The following is a 19,614-nucleotide window of genomic DNA, read 5'->3' as shown; positions in this document are numbered from 1 at the left end:
TGAGGTGAATGTACTAGCTCGCTACTCTCCCTAGAGGCCACCATAGTAAAGATGTCTATTGCACGTCGTGTATAAAAGAGTTTCCGCAAACAACTCTTTTCTTTTACTTTTGGAACGCTACAATTTTATTGAATTTGACCTTTTCATACATTTCCTTAGACTGGAGCAGCCCGAGCTTCAGGTACACTTAACCGTGATTTGTCTCTGGATTTATTTTGTTATTCCTGGCTCAGGGATTTTGCCACTTCAAAATCTTTTCTTCTTGTAGATAGCAATTTATGCTCCCGTTCCTCATGTGCAGTCCATATGCTGCTTGTATCCTACGCACAACATAGCGTACTGTAACATTTGTAAAGATTTCCCTCAAAACCTTTAAAGATGGGGAAAGGAGCTTAGCCCTATTTTGTCCTGAGAGATAGAAAACCTCCTACCCAAACAGAATGCCACTTCATCAGGGAATGATTATGTGCTCCTACAAGTACTTCCACGAAGGTGGCATAGTAGAAACATTTAGAGCTTCCTGAAAGGAAGTTGTGTAATGAAGTGCCAGTCATGCCTCTACAAAGGCATGAATTCCAATTTCCTGCAGCAATTCGTGGGAAAAAAACTTTAGAGCACTTAGTGCCAAAAATGGCACAAAATTCTGGCTCCTTAGAGATTTTGTGAGCATTGCGGCCTAGATTATTGATGACAAGAAGCCTCTTGAATACTGTATCATGGACAGCAAAATCATCTTCAACAATCCCATCTGTAAACACTGCTTTTACTCCGTACTCAACAGCCCCATCGACGACCACCCAGTCAATGCCAAAAAAGATCCCATTGGCAATGACTCCGTTGATGCTGAGGACGATTCCATCTGTGAGCACCTCTTCAGCAACAACACGGTCATCAGTGCCAAAGACCCCGTCCGTGACTAAGACCTTGTCGATGACACAGTCAGCTAAGCTGTTGACGACTCCAGCATACATCATTGAAATCATTTTTTGAATTCCATTGATAAATATGATGCATAATATTAACACCCCACCATTACAGCAAATGTGACTTTCTAATTTGAGGTTACAAACATCACCAGAAAAGTGTCTACGCACGTACTGGTGCAAATTCTGGACTCCGAATTGGAGGCTGACAACAGTGAGTAGGACAGCCATGGAGACTTTATGCAGTCCTTTGCAACTGGATGTCCAGCATATAGTGCACAATTAGGGCGAACAACCTACAGAAGTATAGTAAGATCTCCATCACCTGAATGAAGACTCAAGGGATATATGAACCTCACAGCAACCAGGAGGGGCCACTGCTGCTCTTGTATGGTCACACACAGGAATTACTATCACAACTACAGTTTCATATGCTGATAATGCAACCCACCTATGATGCAAGCGCCTCTGAATTTCCTTTACATATTATGGCATTGTGCTTTGGTGAAGGCCTAAATCTTATTTCAATGCTTCCACATCAAATTCTGTTATCTCTCCTACATTTGGCCAAGAAAAGCTTGAAATACAACTACAACAGGGTCAATTTGACTGCAGTAATCCGATTCAGAAGGACCTTGGATTCTTCACCCATATTTTTAGAAAGGATTGTTTGACATATCGTGGAAAGACTGTTCTGAGCCTTTCTTCTATTTTGACTTAACCCCTTCTTCTTTCTCCCCAATTCCTTGTTGCTGACCACATACTGAGCCAACTGATTCACTCCCTTTTAGACTCTACATAGATCATAGCTAAGTGATCTCTACTAGAAAACGGCACACCTCTTGGCCCTGCATCGGCCAGGAGAGCGGAGGAGCTACAGCCATTAACAGTCAAGGAGCTGTAGCTGCACTTTCTGTTAATAACAAATACACAATGCAAAGTGACCCCAAATTCATGCAGAAGGTTCCTTCAGACTTCCACCGGAGTGACTGACCCCTTCGCGTTTTGTTCTTTTCGTCCCAAATCCCTCCACATCAGTGTCAGAATTACTTCATTCACTGAACATTCACAGATATTTCAAAGTTTAGCTAAACAAGACTAAGGATTTGGGGCTTCAGACCAAGTCTTTGTTTCCTTTGGATGACCAGGCTTGAACTGTCCTTTATGAACCCAACTGGACTATCAGACTGCGTAACCTTCTGTTAGAACAAAGCAAAACACCCTCTATGGTTTAAATTGACTGCTTATTCCAACAGAAATGTGACAGTAACAGAGGCTTTGTATGCGTGACATTTGCTGTGCAGGTATTTGGAAGAACAGGCACATGTTCCCTTAACACCACTGTTTAGATTTGAATGATGCAGTAGACTCAGTTTGGTAAGCAGTTCTTGAGAATCTGTTTAAGGAAATACATGGTAAGCAGGTTCACCTTTATTTAACTGTTCTCTATTTTGATACAAGCATGTGCATTGCCAAAAGATCCAGTGATGGAGAATAAATTAGTTATTTAAATCCAATTCTTGTATCAATCTTATATTCACATGCTCCCACCCTATATGATTATATCCTTTAGACTTGTGCTGTGAAGTCTGAGTTATCATGACCTCGAGCGGGACGAGAGTGCTTAGCACATTTATCTTGATGGCTTAAATTTGGATAATTTCAAAGGAAGCAAATGTGCTACTAAACAAACCCTGGTGTTGGGCCTTTGGCCATTTTAATACTGTTTATTACTATTTTAATGCACCAGGGATTCCCAGCTTGACAATAGGAAATGATTGAAGAATGTGAACTTATGAAAGATGCCAATGATGGAGAACTGTAGTTACAAATAAGTAACGTGTTTCATACATGTGTGTTGAAAAAGCTGGTTACAAATGAAGCTACGTCTCTTGGTAAAACAGATATCACCTCAATGGATTCTGAAAGAATTGCAGTTGGTGTACAGCACAAAACCATGACATAAGATCCAAAATTGTTACACCTAACTCAAAACCAAAGGTAACTAGTTTGGAAAAAGAGATATGAATAGTGGGTAATTAAGTGAAATATAAGGCTGTGCCCTTGATTTGTTTAAAAGAAACTTTAGTAGATGCTCTATGGTGTATACCAATGCATTTGTCTTTTGATGTTTATTTTTGAACTAGAAAACAAGTGAAATCCAAATCTTCCATACCTGTCGGCATCACGAAGTCTAACACTGGTGGCTCGCTGAACTTTTACTATACTATGATGCAAGGCGATGCAAGGAGAAGAAGAAATGAAAATTACTTTGATGATATACCGCGATCTAAACTGGAAAGACAAATGGCACAAGTAAGCTAATGTTCTATTACACTAAATATTGATTACTTATCCACATGTAAGTTGTATGTAGATTTTTTTATTGACTTTATTTGGTTATAACATATGCCTGCATGTCTTCAAGTCATAGTAACCTGTTGATCTCCCCTTCAGTCCCTTCTCTCTGCTATGTTCTTGGGCTCAGGGTGCAGCCGTGTTTCTTTCTTCAGAATTACTTGACGCAGAAAGAATAGCTTATCTGCCTGCCAGCTTTCTCCACTTTGCATGTTGTCCCTTTTTCAAGTTGCGGGATTTTGTTGCAGGGAAGCAATGAGTTGAGTAGAGTAGATACGTATTTCGTGCTCTGTTGGTAGTGCTACAAGGAGGGCTGCAAAGAGGCCATCAAGTTCTACCACTGGGCCCAGTCTGAAGGTATTTTAAATTCCTGATGCTGCCTTTTTTGTAAATAAACTCGTTCTCATCACTTGCAAGTGTAAAGTACCGATGTATGGCGGTACAAGCCCAACTTATAACATACGCCTGAACATATTGTGCTAATATCTTTTATGGGTTCTTACACCCATGTAAACATGATAGGCTGTTTTTTTTCGCAGTCACTGCTTTGAGCGCCGGGACGCTTCGTCCAAAGCAACCGAGCACTTTACAAATAATATTGATTGATTGATTAATTAATAACAGGTGTGCCTTACACTGTAGCAGATATTCATATGAATTTGTTGTTTTCATTTTAACTGCAATACTTTTCCATTCTTGGTCAAAAGTTGATCGTCAAAGTGGCTATCTAAGTAATTTAGTCTTTGTACTTTGTTTAGCTGGCCTTAAATTAGAAGATTGAGGGCTACTCTGCTTTTTTAGCGTTATTAGGGAGATACAACTGTTCTCTTTTCTCTAGGATAACCTTTCTTAAAAGTCACAGATTGGATTCTGGTGTCTTACCGTCCCTAACCTCAATGGACATTTGTTGCTTTTCACGCAAAGTACATCTAGCAGGGTGCTTTTAAGCATATACTTTTCAACTATTTTATCACGAAAAGAAGACCCTACCACATATCCCATTAAAGGGTTAATAAAGGAGGGAGTATTTAAAGCCAAATTTGACTCAATGGTCCTTCGGACACTGCGTTGCCTCTCCTCTGGGATATAGTCATCTAGGGTGTTGAAGTTTGGCTTTTTGCTCCGTATGATAACATTCATCAGCTCCTTTAATCAGTCGACAAAGATACCACACATACTGCTCTGTTGCCATACAGCTGAATGCTAGGGCTATCTTTGCTGACTCTGCCTATGTAACCCCAGAATAAAGTTCTGTGCACCACCTCCTTATCTCAGCACAGCAGGAGAGGAGCACAGGACCAGCTAAAGGGTCAGATCACAATTAATGTTTTTAAAGTATTTTGAGATATCACTTTGTTAATAATTCAAAACAAGCGGCTTGTCATCCCAGGGCAGTTAACTGTTTGGGATGAGCATTCTTCTGTTTGCCTCCCTATCTCTGCATAGCAGAAGTGCATCATGTGACCAGTTGAAGGACACGTTAGAAACCACTTGCATTCATATTAATGTCTTTTAAGTATTTTGAGGTGCTGATTGTCTTAATTCAAAAAATGAGTTTTTATCCTCATGGCTGTTAATCTCATATTCAGGGAGAAATGTATCAGCATTCTTCAGTTTAGCTCCATGAACAGTAAATCCAAAGAGTGGGAGCTTCTGGCAGGCCTGTTAGTCTGCCAACAAATTCCCCCCTTGACTATTTTCTGAGGTGTCACAGCTTCCAAATTTTGTCAGATGCCTTACCAGTGTATGGTAGCAAGGTAAATTTCCCTAGGTACACACCAGAGGTACCAGCCAAACATCAAAACCCATGCAATTGGTAATAGGCAAGTATCTAAATAGCTCATATGGAGTTTATGTTCTTGATTTTGGAGGTTGGAGATTGATGGCCTCTGGTTTGCTTGAAATTTCAGCAACGTCATTACTTTGGCTGTCAGTTACGCAAGGGTGCCCTTAAGCCATAGAGGCATCTGATGATCTTCATTCACCCATGAAAGACTGAGCCATTTTTAAAAGGGTTAGTCTGTTTTTTCTCTCTCCGCTCTTGGAAATTTGACCTCAATAATTACCTCTGGTAATTTGGATCACAAATCCTCCTTCGAGGCCAGGGTCTCTGGATTCTTCATAATCATTTGGGACTTCACCAGAACATTCCCTAGAGTGGGGAATGTCCTGGATGTGGCTAGCTACACACTGATAGTCAAGAATACAACAAGCAAGCATCATGAGCCTCAAACGTTTCTGCACTAATTCTACTTCTAACAGCAGATTCCTAATTTTTAGATTATCCCCAGACACAGATTCGATCTAGATGAGCTAAACAGCATTGCTCCTGCATGCCTTTAGGTGGTGCTGTGTGGCTCTGCATTGACTTCCTTCACCCCCAGAAGTGATGATACAACTCCTAAAACTACATGATTTAAGCCTTGTAGAAACTGCAGCAAACAAATGTCTGGGACAGATCCACCCAAGGTGTGCCTCTGGTGTTTGGGTTTGCCGCAGGACTCCAGGTCCTGCAAGGAGTATGTAACTTTATGAATCCATGGGTGAACAAGGAACACAAAGCAAAGCAGTATGTCACAGAATGCCAATAGAAATCTAGAAAGTCCTGGTTGAAGTCTGGGAGCTTACCACTTTCCACTGTTGAGGCTATTCCTTCGACAGGTCCTTGTCGCTGTTCAAATCTTCCAGTAAGTTTAAGTTGAAGCTGAAACACATGAAGTCCATGTTGAATTTGTCCCACTCCTGCCACTCTCAGCCTGAAAGGTTGCAATGACATTAATGTGCTTCACAGTCCTCCTCCCCGCAGAGGGTCCGATTCTGCAATTTATTCCGATGCACCCACATTTCTGGGTCCATTGTGATGTCATAACAGATTAAGGCCTTTAGAGAGGCTATGTTGTGAATGAATGCTCATCTTAAACTGGGGAGTGATTCTATCGTAGACTGTGGAGGCTGGAATCAATACTTGAAAAATCTTCATGGAACTATTGATCAAATTGCGATTTATGTAGAGAGCCCACATGCTGTTCCTACACTTGGAGTTTGACTTGTTGTTTGTAATCTATCTCTCAGGGTATACACTCTTACGTATCACACCTGTATTAGTAGTTTTCTTTAAGCATTTTATTGTGCAAATAAAGCGCAAATCTTTTTTCTTAAATCCTAGAATTTTTTTCTTGGCTTCTTTTATACAAAATATTTTAGGAAACGCATGCTATACATTTGCATACATAATGACATGGGACAAAACATGGACGAAAACAAAACACAACTAACATGTCAACAATTTCAAAAATACAATTGGTGACTTGATCAGGAAAACAATTTGTGTATAACAAAACATTCACAAAATCTTGATTATTGTTTAAAAACTTGGTTTACAGACCAGCAACAGACCGAGTGCAATTGCTTGACTAGTGTCCTGTGATGTATTGTCTTTTGGGTTTTTTACCACTTCAGTCCTCTTATATATAGTACTGAATGCTACTACTAGGCCCTGTTGGAAATGGAGTCAGAGCGTGAGTTAATGTCCGGATGGAATCCTAGATTCCATCTCTCGTATTGCACAACTTTTGTGCACAAAAAAAACCCAGATGTTGGTTGCTTGTGGCCCTGTGTATATGTACGTCAATGTGTTTCGACCTTCAAGTGTGGGCCTGCGATATATTTCAGGGAAGGTCTTCCTCAGGGACTATTGACTCTGTGGACACCATGTATATTTTGAAAAAAATAAAAAACAATTACTATAGTGTCATTTTCTGGTATGGTCTTTGTGAGGATTGTATCAAAGGGTGTACCGTAGTCAGGGAGTTTACCACTTTCCACTCTCAAGGCTGTTCCCTCGATAGGTCCTCGTCGCAGTCCAAATCTTCCAGTAAGTTTAAGCTGAAGCTGAAGCACATGAAGGTCATGTTGGATTCGTCCCACTACTGCCACTATCAGCCTGAAAAGTTGCAATGACATTAGTGGACTACATAGTCCTGCTCCCTGCAGAGGATCCGATTCTGCAATTCATTCCGATGCACCCCACATTTCTGGTTCCATTGTTCCACTTTACGATTTAGACTGATCAGAGCTAACCCGCCTTTGGAGGTGAAAATGTAGATGGGGTATTATTTTCCCCACACCATTAAGATGATAATATGCACATGGATTTGTTGAAGGTCAGTGGGTTGCATACTTTTCCAGACACATTGTTATGTTCTAATGCCCTCCCTCTAGTCTGAGCTAACCAGCCTGTGGAGATGAAAATGTAGACGGGAGATTCATTTCCCTCACACCATGTTGATGACAATTTACACATGGACCTGCTGGAGGTCATCAACAGAAGAGCATGCCTTTTTGCTGTGGCAATGAGTATAGCGGCTGAGGTACAAGATTTACAAAGACAACTATTGAAATCAAAAGTGACATACTGGCAGACGTTTGGAATCTGGACAAACTTCATCTGAGCCCTCGCTTCCATTTTATGAATTCCTGACTAACACCCTTATGGGCACCTGCTCCGAGCCTTATTCCTATCCACCAGTAAATTGACAGGTTGCCAGGTGCCACAGGCTTGTCCCAGGTGACCTTTACTTCTTAAGCAGCACCCTAAGCCAGATGGTTTGGTGGTTCAGGCTAGCACCAGTAGGGTGAACCCCAATTCATTCCCTATGACTCGTCCAGACAGGGAGTGGCAACAAATTGAAGCAGATATTTTCCTCTGCCAGTCTAGCCCTCTGGTCAGTTAATCCCAAGCTTTATCGGCCATAGTTAGTGAACTTGTCGGCAGTTTCTGAGGAATTTCAGACCAATCTGGTCAGGATGGTGCAAAATGCATTATCCTTTCTCATCGATATTTCTGACCACAGATTGCTCACCTTATGAATATTACAGGCATCGGAATCAAACAGCAGTACTCCTGCACACATTGTGCAGCCCTGTGCCAAAATGTTCTGCTCTAGAAGTGAGGAGCAGAGATGCATATGAATGCTACCCATGCAAGCTGGCATTGGTTTCCTTCTTGCCGGGCCCTCATTTTCAGATCCTGAGCTACTCTGAAGTCTTTCAAGACTTTTCGTTGACAGATAATGCTACATTTTTCCAGTGCGCAAGGGAAGGTTTCCCCTCCCAAGAGGACGAAGTTCAAACCATGCAGAAACTGTGGCACACTGTAACAGATCTCATGAGGTATGTCTGTGGTGTAAGGAGTCGAACACGACATCAGGGCCTGTGGCACCTTTGCCCAGATGAACCTGTAAGCCATACGGGATCACAAGGCGAAGCTTATGGCTCCAAAACACCGGAAGATTCCATGTCGAAGTTGAAAGGAATGTTCTTGTCCGGCTCCTTAAGTCGTTCCTGTGCATATCTTCATCAAGTTCTTTGGGCAAGTCTAAAAAGAAACATAAGAAAGCAAACGGGAATTCCCCTCTTACCACAATTCTGAAACTATTAAGGAGGCGAGAGGGCGTCAACGTGCCAACTGGTCTCACTCCTGAACTCCATCAGAGCTGATTCTGGGTCTATACCTGTGGCATCCTGAATATCTAGGTCTGTCAGTGAGGACACAGCCTTTAGGGAAGCCATGCTGCTTATTTTTGGCAGTTTACTGGTTCCCTATGATGCACCTTAGGCCCCAAGGATCCACAGGGGTCTCCAGTGGGCCTTTTGCTCTTGGGTTCACCCTCTGTGCTGTCTATGCCCCTCAAACCACCTTTAGTTTCAGCTCCGGAGCCGACTTCAGACAGCTTGACCTGCAGGCGGTCAATCATGCTTGGAGATTGAGCAGCGGCAGTTGACTTCATTTGACCTTCCTCCCGGGGTCATTGATGCCTTCTTTGTGGTGAAGTGTCCCTCTTCAAAGTCGGTGCATGCCAGTTGTTGGGATGTTGGGAGAGATTTGTGATTTGGTGCAGCACTTGCCAGATTGACCCACTGCTGGCCAAGTTGTCTGAAGTTCTGTTGGTCTGTGGCCCAGCAAAGACTTGCTTAGGGCACTGTTAAGGCTAGTTATTGGCCCTCTCTGATTTTTTGCAGATGCTGGATCAGCCTTAATTGCTTCCATCGCCTGTTGATTTCTGAAAGATTGACAACATTTATTTCTAATAAGTACCTTTGTTATGTCACCAGGCAATTTAAATGTGGGTCTTACTTTTTAATTTGTACTTCCTTTGAGCCGATGCATAGTTGCCTATTACGTCTCCTGACCCTTAAAACTGTGTTATGGATTGCCATACCATTAGCTCGGCAGATGAGCAAGCTTCAGAATCTTTCTATCAAACCACGCAAAACTGTTCTTTCTGGATAGGCTGGTACTGAGATCCAGAACTTCTTTGCTGCCAAAAGTGACACCATCCACTTCAAACTGACTGTCACATTCCTGGCATTCTTTGCTCCACCTCCTCCCTCGAACAAGAAAGATTGACTCCATCACTTGGATTGAAAAGAGTGATTAGTATTTACATTGATCACACCAACGAACATAGGGTGAGCAATTAGCTTTTTGTGGGATTAGCTGGAATAAAGAATGGCAGGCAGTGAAGAAGCGGACCAGCTCTCTAGGGATTGTTCTCTGCTTCAAGAACTGGTGTGCTCTGGCCAACCAGCAGCCTTCAGCAGGCCTATAGGCTGCTTGTGTCAGAGTCCCAGCTGCTACCACTGCACAAAGTGCCTGTCCTGGATATTTTTCTGGCAGCTACCTGGGTATTGGTACACATGTTGACGCAGCAACACTGCCTTGACATTCAGGTCTGTCAGGATGGGCATTTTGTTCTCTGGATCCTGCAGAACTTTTTGGTATGAGCCAGCTCTCAGACTCACCACCTGGGGAGGTACTGCTATGGTATTTATTCACAAACGGAGGAATCTAAGGTTAGAAGTATTCATCAGAATAACAAGTTACCTTTGGTAATGCTCTTTCTGGAGGATACTCTATGTAATAGCAGATTCCTCTCCAACCCTCCTTCCTCTCCTTTCTGTGATCTGGACTCTTTTCCATCTAAAAGGTTCCCAATCTAGAGGCCTGCACATTAGACATGCCAGTTTGCAGATGGGATTTTCGTCTGAGGACATGTACAAGCCTAAGAAAGCAACTAACTTCAGCGTGCATGGATGGGGCTTATATGTAGTTCAGCTTGTCACTTCCAAGTGGAAAAATATCAGCACAGAGCCACAAAGCGCCACCTACCTATATACAGGAGTGTTTCTTTACAGTTTCCAGATGCAGTCTGACACCTGAGAAATATTCACAAGGGAATATAAATCAAGTATATACCAGAAAGAGCGTTCCTAAAGGTAAGTAACTTGTTCATCTGACTGGACACTTGGAATGAAATCCACATTCTTTTCTGAGACATGCAAGCTTCTCTGATGGACATACCATTCAGTGGATCTCACCTGTTTGGCAAGAAGGCTGATATGGCACTGGAACGATAAAAAAAAAAATACAAAGGCTAAGTCTCATTCACTAGGCCTTTCTACCCCAGCCAGACAGTAACCCTCACAGTTTTGCCCGTTTGGAAACTACTCCAGAGGCTTGCTATATGCGCAAATGTCCACTGCCCTTGAACAGGCATCTCAGATCTTTCAGGACCAGGGACAGGATTATCCAGAAAATACCCAGGACACCAGCAGCAACAAACTTCCCAGTCTTCGACAAAAGCCTCCATATCACTTTATTTTGACTTTGGTGAAATACGAACACTATGTGGGAGGCAAGATCAGATAGTTCCTCCAAGGGTGGCAAAATATAACATCTGACTGGTGGGTCCTTCAGATTGACCAATGAGGCTATGCCCTACGATTCCTTTTTGAACATGCTCCCTCTTCCAACCACAACAGAATATATTTCAAAGGAACACCTGTCCATCTTGCTCCATGAGGTGCGACCTCTTTTGGCCAAAGGAGCCATACCGAGGGATTTGGCTCACAAAATAGCGAATTGCTAATACTCCTGTTATTTACTTATGCTGAAGAAGGATGTAAGCATTCATCCTATTTTAGGTCTCTGCGCTCAGGACTCCTTGCAGAAGGCCAAATTCATGTGTTCCCTGTATCCACGTGACTCAATAGTGGCTTTGGTTCTGCAAGAGGCCTACTTTTATGTAACCCGCCTTGCAGTCTCACAGACACTACTAGAGATTCAAGGTGGCCAACAGCATTTTTAATTTCCTGTGCCCCACTTCGGTTTCACAAGTGGTCCTTGTGTGTTCATGAAGGTGATGTCGGTGGTCGCAGCATGCATTCAGAGATTAGGGATTCTAGTTTCCCCTACCTTGACGAACAGCTGCTGGAGATGGGCTCGCCTCAGTTTCAGACTAAATTCAGATGACGGCGAACCTCGGTTGGGGTTCTCTAGAAATGTGCTGAAATAACACCTGACTCATTCGCAGAGGCTCCCTTTCATTGAAACACCCTAGATACATTGCAATTTGGAGCCTTGTGTCTACCACAAAGAGTACTGGTCTTTTGGGCTATGATCAAGATGTTTCAGCCTCTGCAGTGCATCTCAGTAAAAGTGGCTCTGAGGCTTCTGGGCCTCTCGGCATACGGAATCCAGCTTGTTATCTATCCAGTGGTCTTCTATAGAACCTGAAGTCTTAGTGGGCATAGCATCAGGGGATCCTGTCGGAATCCATCCATGTTTTGCAGGAAACTGCAAAAGTCCTGCAGTGGTAGCTCAATCACAATTAGTTTGGCAGCAGACCCCTCTTCCTGCCCCACCAAGAGCGCACAGTGGTAACAGATGCGTCACTGCTTGGGTCGAAAGTTCATTTGGGAGAGATGGAGATCAGTTTCAGGCAGAGACCAATGTCCATTTCAACCTGTTTGAGTTATGGGTCATTTGCATGGCACCAAAAGCTTCCCTACTGTTCATCAATTGAAGGCTTGTTCGAGTTCTCATGGACAAACGCACTGCAATGCCATGTGGTAATGCAACAAGTAGACTGGGGTGATGTTCTGAGTCGTTTCTCAGGAGTCTCTTCATCTCTGGAACTACCCGGAGCATTGGAGCATGTCCCTGGTCATGAACCGCCTGTGGGATTGTTGAACACCAGGGTGAATTTTCGGCCGCTCCTGACCGATCATGAATGGAGGTTACATCCTGAAGTGGCTTCTTCCAGCATGGGAGTAACTAAAACTCAAACCCTCACCATGCATTCCTTAGGATCTTACATACTGAATCACTTATGGCATGTCCTATGACATCATTTATAACAACACTGATAGCATCTGATGACAACGCTGTGCTTAGTGGGCCATATAGTTACATCGTTTATCTTTAACTAGTGAATTTCAGTGTTTTCTTAGTTCAAAAAGCTACTATTTAACTGACATTTTCACCTAACTCGAACGTCACTTTAACGTTTTTTTTTCAGTGAAAATATACATCTCAAAACGAGAAGGTTGCCCCCTAGGAATGTAATCAGGAACTACTGGGGTCTATTTCATATTTAAGGACTGCATCTACCATAATGCTGTGCAGATTAACGCCCACTGGGGCTGGACTATTAATTACAATAAATGGAGTTCCCCCACACAGCTGCTATCTCCTTGTCTCAATGTTATACCAGTGATCAAGGGCTTACTGCCCGAAACGCGTTTGGTGTTTTGAAGGGAAGTGAGCTGAGCAGCCAAGTTGCCGCCGCTGGTGTTGTCAGTGTGGTAACTCTTCTTTGTGCAACATCTCCTAGGGGCAACCTTCTTGTTTTGATCTCATGCGGCCGGCCCGGCCGCAGAGATGTCCCGCTGCTAGTGATAGCGGATCCTGGTGCTTGTTATCACGAGCACCGTTTGGAATCGAGGAGGCCTCATCATCGGATGTGATTGGTGCAAAGGCGGCTGCATCGTGCTCACCTCCATATTTGCAACGGGGACCGTGACAACCAGTGTGGTGTAATCAGGCACTTCTGGAATCGCTTTCATGCTTAAGGACTGCATCTACCATAATGCTGTGCAGATTGACGCCCACTGGGGCGGGACTATTAATTACAATAAATGGAGTTCCCACACGCAGCTGCTATCTCTGTGTCTCAATGTTATACCAGTGATCAAGGGCTTACCGCCCGAAACGCGTTTGGTGTTTTGAGGGAAGTGAGCTGAGCAAGTTGCCACCGCTGGTGTCGTCAGTGCGGTAACTCTTCTTTGTGTGACATCTAGGGGCAACCTTCTTGCCTCTGTAGTAGGATTCAATGCCATTTTAAATAAAGAACCTTTCATTTACAACACACGCTGTGGTCCGTACCTGATGTTCGCCGGATCATCTGTGCTATAGGATTGTGATATATATATATATATATATATATATATATATATATATATATATATATATTATACATACTCAATCACTATATAACCTGATACTCAGTAGTGAATTGTACGGTTATTCAGTCTGCTACAAAATATGATCTAATTATTGCCTAGGTGAGTTCAGACTGATGACTACTAGGGGGCGGCCTGGATGAAGGATGGAGTACTATCGGTGAGAAGAATTGTGATAACTAACTGCATAAATTCTGGCTACTGTATCACCAGATTTTAAATGATTATAAAAGATACGTTTTATGTCACTGCGTACTTAATGTGTACTCTTTCATATAGGATGATAATGTCTACTGGGGAATTTAGTTCGATACACCTGGAAAAAAAGATTCAGGTGATAGGTAATCATTTGGATTTTATGAAGGTTTAGGGTTAATGAACTATGAAACGGTACTTGACAGTTCCGTTTGAGGGTTTAAAATAGAGTTAATTTGTTGAAACCATATTTTCCAATATGGCTGCCACTTTAGGATGTTAAAATGTATTTTACTGGTTATAAAATGATGCAAAATTGATGGAATAAAGAGTAGGTTGAAGAGCAGAGACGGCTGTTGCTAAGGAGCATCTGAGGTGTAGCGTGGTGTTCTAATTGTTTTTTGTTAACCACTGTGAAGCACATTTGGAACATCAAAGGAGCTTGCATTTCAGCTCAGTACAACCTTACTCAATCTGGCAACTCTCAACCAATTGCCAAGTGCTTTTATCATTGCTGTGAGGATGATGTACCCGCAGCATCATGCTGTTGATACAAAATGTCCCCTTTGCCAACAAGTATGACCACTTGATCTGGGATAGCAAGGCTTTGCGTCTGGTTAAGTGGACCACATGACCGATGCATGACAACACTCTTGGATGGGTTCCTGAACAGCACTATAGACTGGCAACAGCATCAATCAGTTACGGGCACTAAAGTTGGAACAAGGTGGTAAGTATTTGGATTAGAAGACAGCAGTCAAACTGAGAACTTGTCAGTACCATAACCCCTAGTGCTGGGGTCTTGGAAGGTCCATGCCCTGAAATGACGCTGGAGTTTTAAAGCAACCAAATACAAGCTTGTTGACTTACTTAAAGACAATAAGGCCACAGCAACTTCAGCGCTTGTAAATTAGTGTTGTTTTGATAGTTGAATGCGGGGGTGAGGATGACATGTAGGCCATAGGCTAGCTGCCTCTTGATGTTGCATGGATTCTCCAGCATTAAATTAGGGAATTGCGAAGCGTTTCCACCATGTGACCACCCTTAGGCCACTCCGCCACTCCCCAAAGCCAAGAGATGCAGATGAGACCAGGTGATAAGCACTCTCAATTGTCTAGAAGGAGATGTATACTCAGTCCAGATGAGAAGCAAGGTAGAAAGGTCAACCAGTGTATGAGATTAGTTCAAGCATTCCACCCATCACTTTTGTTTTAATCAGAATTTATTGCAGTGGCACCTCAAATGGCAAGTGGACAGGGCCGGTCCTAGAAATTCTGGGGCCCCGGGCGAAAGGGAAGATGTGAGGCCCCTCTAATTTGCATGTAAAATCCAGTCGCGGCTAGCATGACTCGCGGGTGGGAGGTATCGCAGAGGTTATTTAAAAAATTAAATAAACTTACCTTCCCAGGTCTCGTGTCATCTCTGCTCCTGATCTGCTCTCTTTCGTTCGAACAGGAAGCAGGCAGCCTCCCTTCCCAATGGCAGCATTGTGATTGGTTGGGACGCAGACCAGCCAGGGACCTATGGGGAGGCCATTTTCTCCATGTAGGGTGCATTGGCGCCTACAGGGAGAAAGGCCAGAGTGCGCATGACTGGTTAGGTCGGTCTTGGAGGGCTGACCAAACAGTCAGGGCCCTTAGCAGGGGGCAAGGCACTCCTCCCCTGCCCTAAAGCAGACCTGCCTGCCCCCAACCAAACACTTCTGCTTTCTCGCAGTGTGAGTAGCAGAAACATAAAATGGTAGTTTTTGCATTTTATATTTATGCTTCTCGCTCTGCGAGAAAGCAGTGGGGTGAAGCTCCTCCGCCCTAGTGGAGTCACTGAAGTATGCCCGAGCAGATGGCATTTGCGGCGGAAGTCGCTGCGGCCACGAGGCGCCCCATGCTGAATTACCGCTCCTCTCCTTTCACAAAGTGAGCAAGTGCCTGCTGTTAAAGTAATTCAAGAATAGGTGTGTAGTAATGCCTTGAAATAGCGAAGCGACGCCCTTCAGATGTACACTAAGCAGGCCAGAGTCCCTGCCTGCATGCTCCACAGTCGGACTCAGTACTGACTCAGACTCATCTACGGCCGTGGCCCAAGACCGTAAGTACCAGGCACTGTGAGCCTGTGTGTGTTTGTAATAGACAGTGATGGTGCCAGGGCAGCGCACAATCCCATCAGGGAGCTGCAGTCGTTCCTGCCGGTGTTACTTTAAAGTTGTTACTCTGTAGAGTGACATAGGTGGATTGATCCGATCGAATGTATATATAAATGACACCTGTTCATGTTGTTGGGCCCTCTCTGACATAGGTCCGTCCCCGTTCCCAGTTGGCCCAGGTCACTCACGTGATGTCAGAGGCCCTGAGTTTGCCAGCGGGGAGGGGGGCCTACCACATAGGCTGGCAATCTGTATTTTGTTTTTCTGGCGGCCCGCCCACCCGGCAACAGTAGGCACAGGAGGAGTGTGTTGTTTGTTAGGGCTGTGTCCCACGTGGTAGAGAGGCCCTTGATAGACTGATGCTCTAAACAACAGCATCATTCGTTTCAAGGGTGGAGCCAGGGAACCCCGTGCGAGTCGCCAAAGGCTGGAAGACAGGATTCTGCCGGCCTGGCAGGTCCGTGATGTTTTCGGGCCTCAATTGGGTCTGGGTCCCACGATATTTTATGTTTTCCTCCTCATCGTTGCTTGATTTTGCGTACTAAAAAGGGTCACTCATGGTCGTTGAAATGTCACTCATAATGACACTGAATTATGAAAATTTCACACATAGCAATTTGAAACCTTGGCAGCTAAGATGGAGGCTAAGGTGTCAATTGCCCATAGCCAAAAACCTGCTCCCTCAGTGACGGCCTGGCATACTCCCACCTGCCCCCACCCACCATTGCCTGGCAGGGGAGCGGTCTGACACTTGGGGGGCTGAGGGGAGAATGACACAATACTTAGAGCAACACCTGGCCACAATTAAGGCTGATTGCCACACTTAACACCTTCGCACCGCACACAAAAGCCAGAAGTGTGATGGCCTGGGGGGCAGGAATGAAGTTGAGGCCCTTTAACAACCGGCCCACATGTCACACCCTTCAGCACCGGCCCATCGACCAATGCTCTGCTGCTTGTCTTCGCAATCCGACCCTGTCCCCAATTACAGGTCAAAGCTGCAAATGCAGACGGGCCTCGCACTACATGTGGGCTGCACGGCCCTGGGGAAAAGGGGCCCCCTCCCAGGGGGTTAACAGCCATTAACCAGTGCTGCCAGGCACAGGGGAGGGGGCCTCTTCTCCTATTCTTACACATGCTTGCGAAGCCCAGAGGAGAGGCAGCCCTTCCCTGGGCCACGCAGTGCTCACCACAGGCGCGAGGCTGGTGGGGAAACACTTTTGCGAGGCCCCCTGTTGATGGGCTGAGCTCGGGGCCCTGGGCAGCCGCCCATGCTGCCCATGCCTAGCGCCGGCCCTGCAAGTGGATATCAATCTATTAAGTAAAGGCAACATCTTGAAGCAGCCATGGCATTGCCTGCAGTGTGTATTGCGGACACTCATTACAAAATTAGAGAATCCATTTGAAAATGGCGAGAAACCAGAATCCTTAGCAAGCCCGAGGGTTAAAAAAAACTTTTGAGGAGTGTCATACACCCGTACCCAGTTCCACCCTCAATGGAATGTCACTAATCCTGCTGTGCCAGTAAAACCTCGTTCTAAACTGTGTCCTGCAGGGTCGGATTGGCAAGGCGGGCATTCGGGAATGGGCCGAAGGGCCGGTGCCTCAGTGCCCTCTGTGGGCCGTTTTTTTTCTCCCCTGTGCCAGTCCACGGAGAGTGGACTAGGAAAGGGGAGGAAAAAAAACCGGCCCACAGAGTGCACAGAGACAGACTGAGAAAATGAAAGCAGCCTCGCTGTGCGGCCAGACAGCGATTGTCAGCTGTGGGCTCTCCTTCACCCCTGCCCTGCCAAGCAATCAAGCTGAGGCTGGGCTGGGGAGGGGTGATTGTCTGCAATAATCGGCCTCCCTGGGGGCCAGGTGTTTCTCAGGCCTTTGAGCCATTTGCACCTCGGCCCCCTGGTGCCCATGCAGCCCAGAAACGGTGTTAGTCTTAACACCTCGCCCACAGCCCTTCACATTCAGGGCACAGTGGGCGAGGAAGAATGGGTCTTGCTGTGGGGGCCTGGTGATGTTTGGAATTTTTTTGTTTTATTTATTTATTTATGCGATTTTATATGGCACGGACTTTACCGAAGGTGTCAGAGCGCTTCACACTAGGAACAGCAATAATAAATGAGGAGAAAATTATAAGTGGACAAATTACAAAGGCAAATGTTAAGTTACATGAATCAAAAGTGACAATAGTGAGCAACCAAAATACAAGAGGAGCAAACGATACATTGCAGGAGGAAAAAGTGGCATGTGTGCAGGTTACAAAAGCGTACAAAATACAAGTAGAGGTATAATACTGCAATTAATGGCAGACACTCCAGCACAAGAACAAACGTTACGTAGGCAATAATGGCACTTGTGCAAGTATCTAAAGCAAACCAAAGTGAGAGGAGTAAACAGTGTGTTACAAGAGAAAAGTGACGTGTGCAAGTTACAAAAGGGTACCATACACAGGTACAAGGGTAATACTACAGTAAATGGTAAACACTCAAACTGCCAGAACACACTGGGAAGGCACTTCCCATGCACCAGCTTCACCTCAGCCCCCCCCCCCCCTTGGCTACCTTGGATGACCCAGAAAGCTGTGTTTTGTGCTCCCCTGCCAGGACATTTTCCCAAGGCTTGGAGGGTTGATTAATTTACTAATTGCAGGGGCCTTACCTCTGTTCATGTGCTCCTGAGCTGAAGGTCTGGGGAAGGCTGAGTAGGTTAGCAATAGCAGGGGCTTTGCTGCTTTTCAGGTGCTCCTGTGCTGGAGGGCTGGAATAATTTTGTGACAAAAAGGGGCCTTGCTTTTTTTTTTAGTTGCTCAGCATGTAGGCCATTGTCACCTTGGTCCTGTGGCGTGTGCAAGAACAGTACCCTCCCACTTTCATTCCTTGTCTGTGCAAATGGGGTTTCATGAAAGGGCACGCCCCTTGAATGTGGGCCACGCCCCTTAAATATGGGCCACGCCTCTTGAATGTGGGCCCCTTTTTTCGTCAGTGCCCGGGCCGAATTGTGATCCCAATCCGACCCTGGTGTCCTGTGTTTGTTTTTCTTGGCTGGTGCAATGTATTACATTAAAACCTAAAACATATTTTTGAGTTAATTCTTTCAATTCTTTCTTTTAGAGTAAATATGATTTTCAGACAGGAGACTGGTCAGAGCCGTCCGTGAACTTACGATCTCCAAATGAAGCCACAGGCTCGTCCCCGGTGCAGTATTGGCAGCATCACCCAGAGAAGCTTATTTTTCAATCATGCGACTATCGAGCATATGTAAGTCTACACCTCCGATCCTTTCAAATACGGTTTTCACCATTACCCACATCTTGCTTAATGTCAGCATTTTTATTTGATCTTAATATCTTGCATTAACTTTCGGTGTAAGGAGCGGTTAGGCCATATCAGTTAATGTGTATTTTTTTTATTGAAAAAAGCATGTCAGAATATTTGAAAACTAGGTGACTGCTTCTTCGGAGGAATAGATTTTTACTAGTTTAATCTTGTGAAGTAGTGTTTGCTGACTGAGCAGGAGCGTCTGTCTGTTGGCCTCGTTTTCACATACAGACTCCAAATTTCTTTGCACGATGGAGCTTGGCGTGTGCAGGGCCGGCTTTAGGGCAGTGTGAAAGGGGCGGGGGCACTAACCCGAGGGGGGGGGGGGGGGGGGGGGGGCGCTGTGTTCAGCAATAACTTTAAAAGCACATGCTGCAGA

The 19,614-nt window shown here is 44.7% G+C and overlaps 1 protein-coding gene across 1 annotated transcript in view; it reads left to right on the top strand.

The window, feature by feature from the left end:
- Nucleotides 1–19,614, top strand: part of ANKS1B (ankyrin repeat and sterile alpha motif domain containing 1B) — a 523,840-nt gene that overhangs the window by 220,411 nt on the left and 283,815 nt on the right. Inside the window, exons 3-4 of the mRNA XM_086918031.1 lie at nucleotides 3,071–3,239; nucleotides 19,029–19,175. Coding sequence (XP_086774157.1) covers nucleotides 3,153–3,239; nucleotides 19,029–19,175 — 234 coding nt within the window. The 5' untranslated portion in view covers nucleotides 3,071–3,152. The remainder of the gene's footprint in view (nucleotides 1–3,070; nucleotides 3,240–19,028; nucleotides 19,176–19,614) is intronic.

This window comes from Lissotriton vulgaris, chromosome 1_1 (assembly GCF_964263255.1).
Source record: "Lissotriton vulgaris chromosome 1_1, aLisVul1.2, whole genome shotgun sequence".
In the NCBI taxonomy this organism is placed as follows: domain Eukaryota; kingdom Metazoa; phylum Chordata; class Amphibia; order Caudata; family Salamandridae; genus Lissotriton; species Lissotriton vulgaris.
The sequence above is the reverse complement of the archived record's forward strand: the minus strand, read 5'-3'. Positions and strand labels throughout refer to the sequence as shown.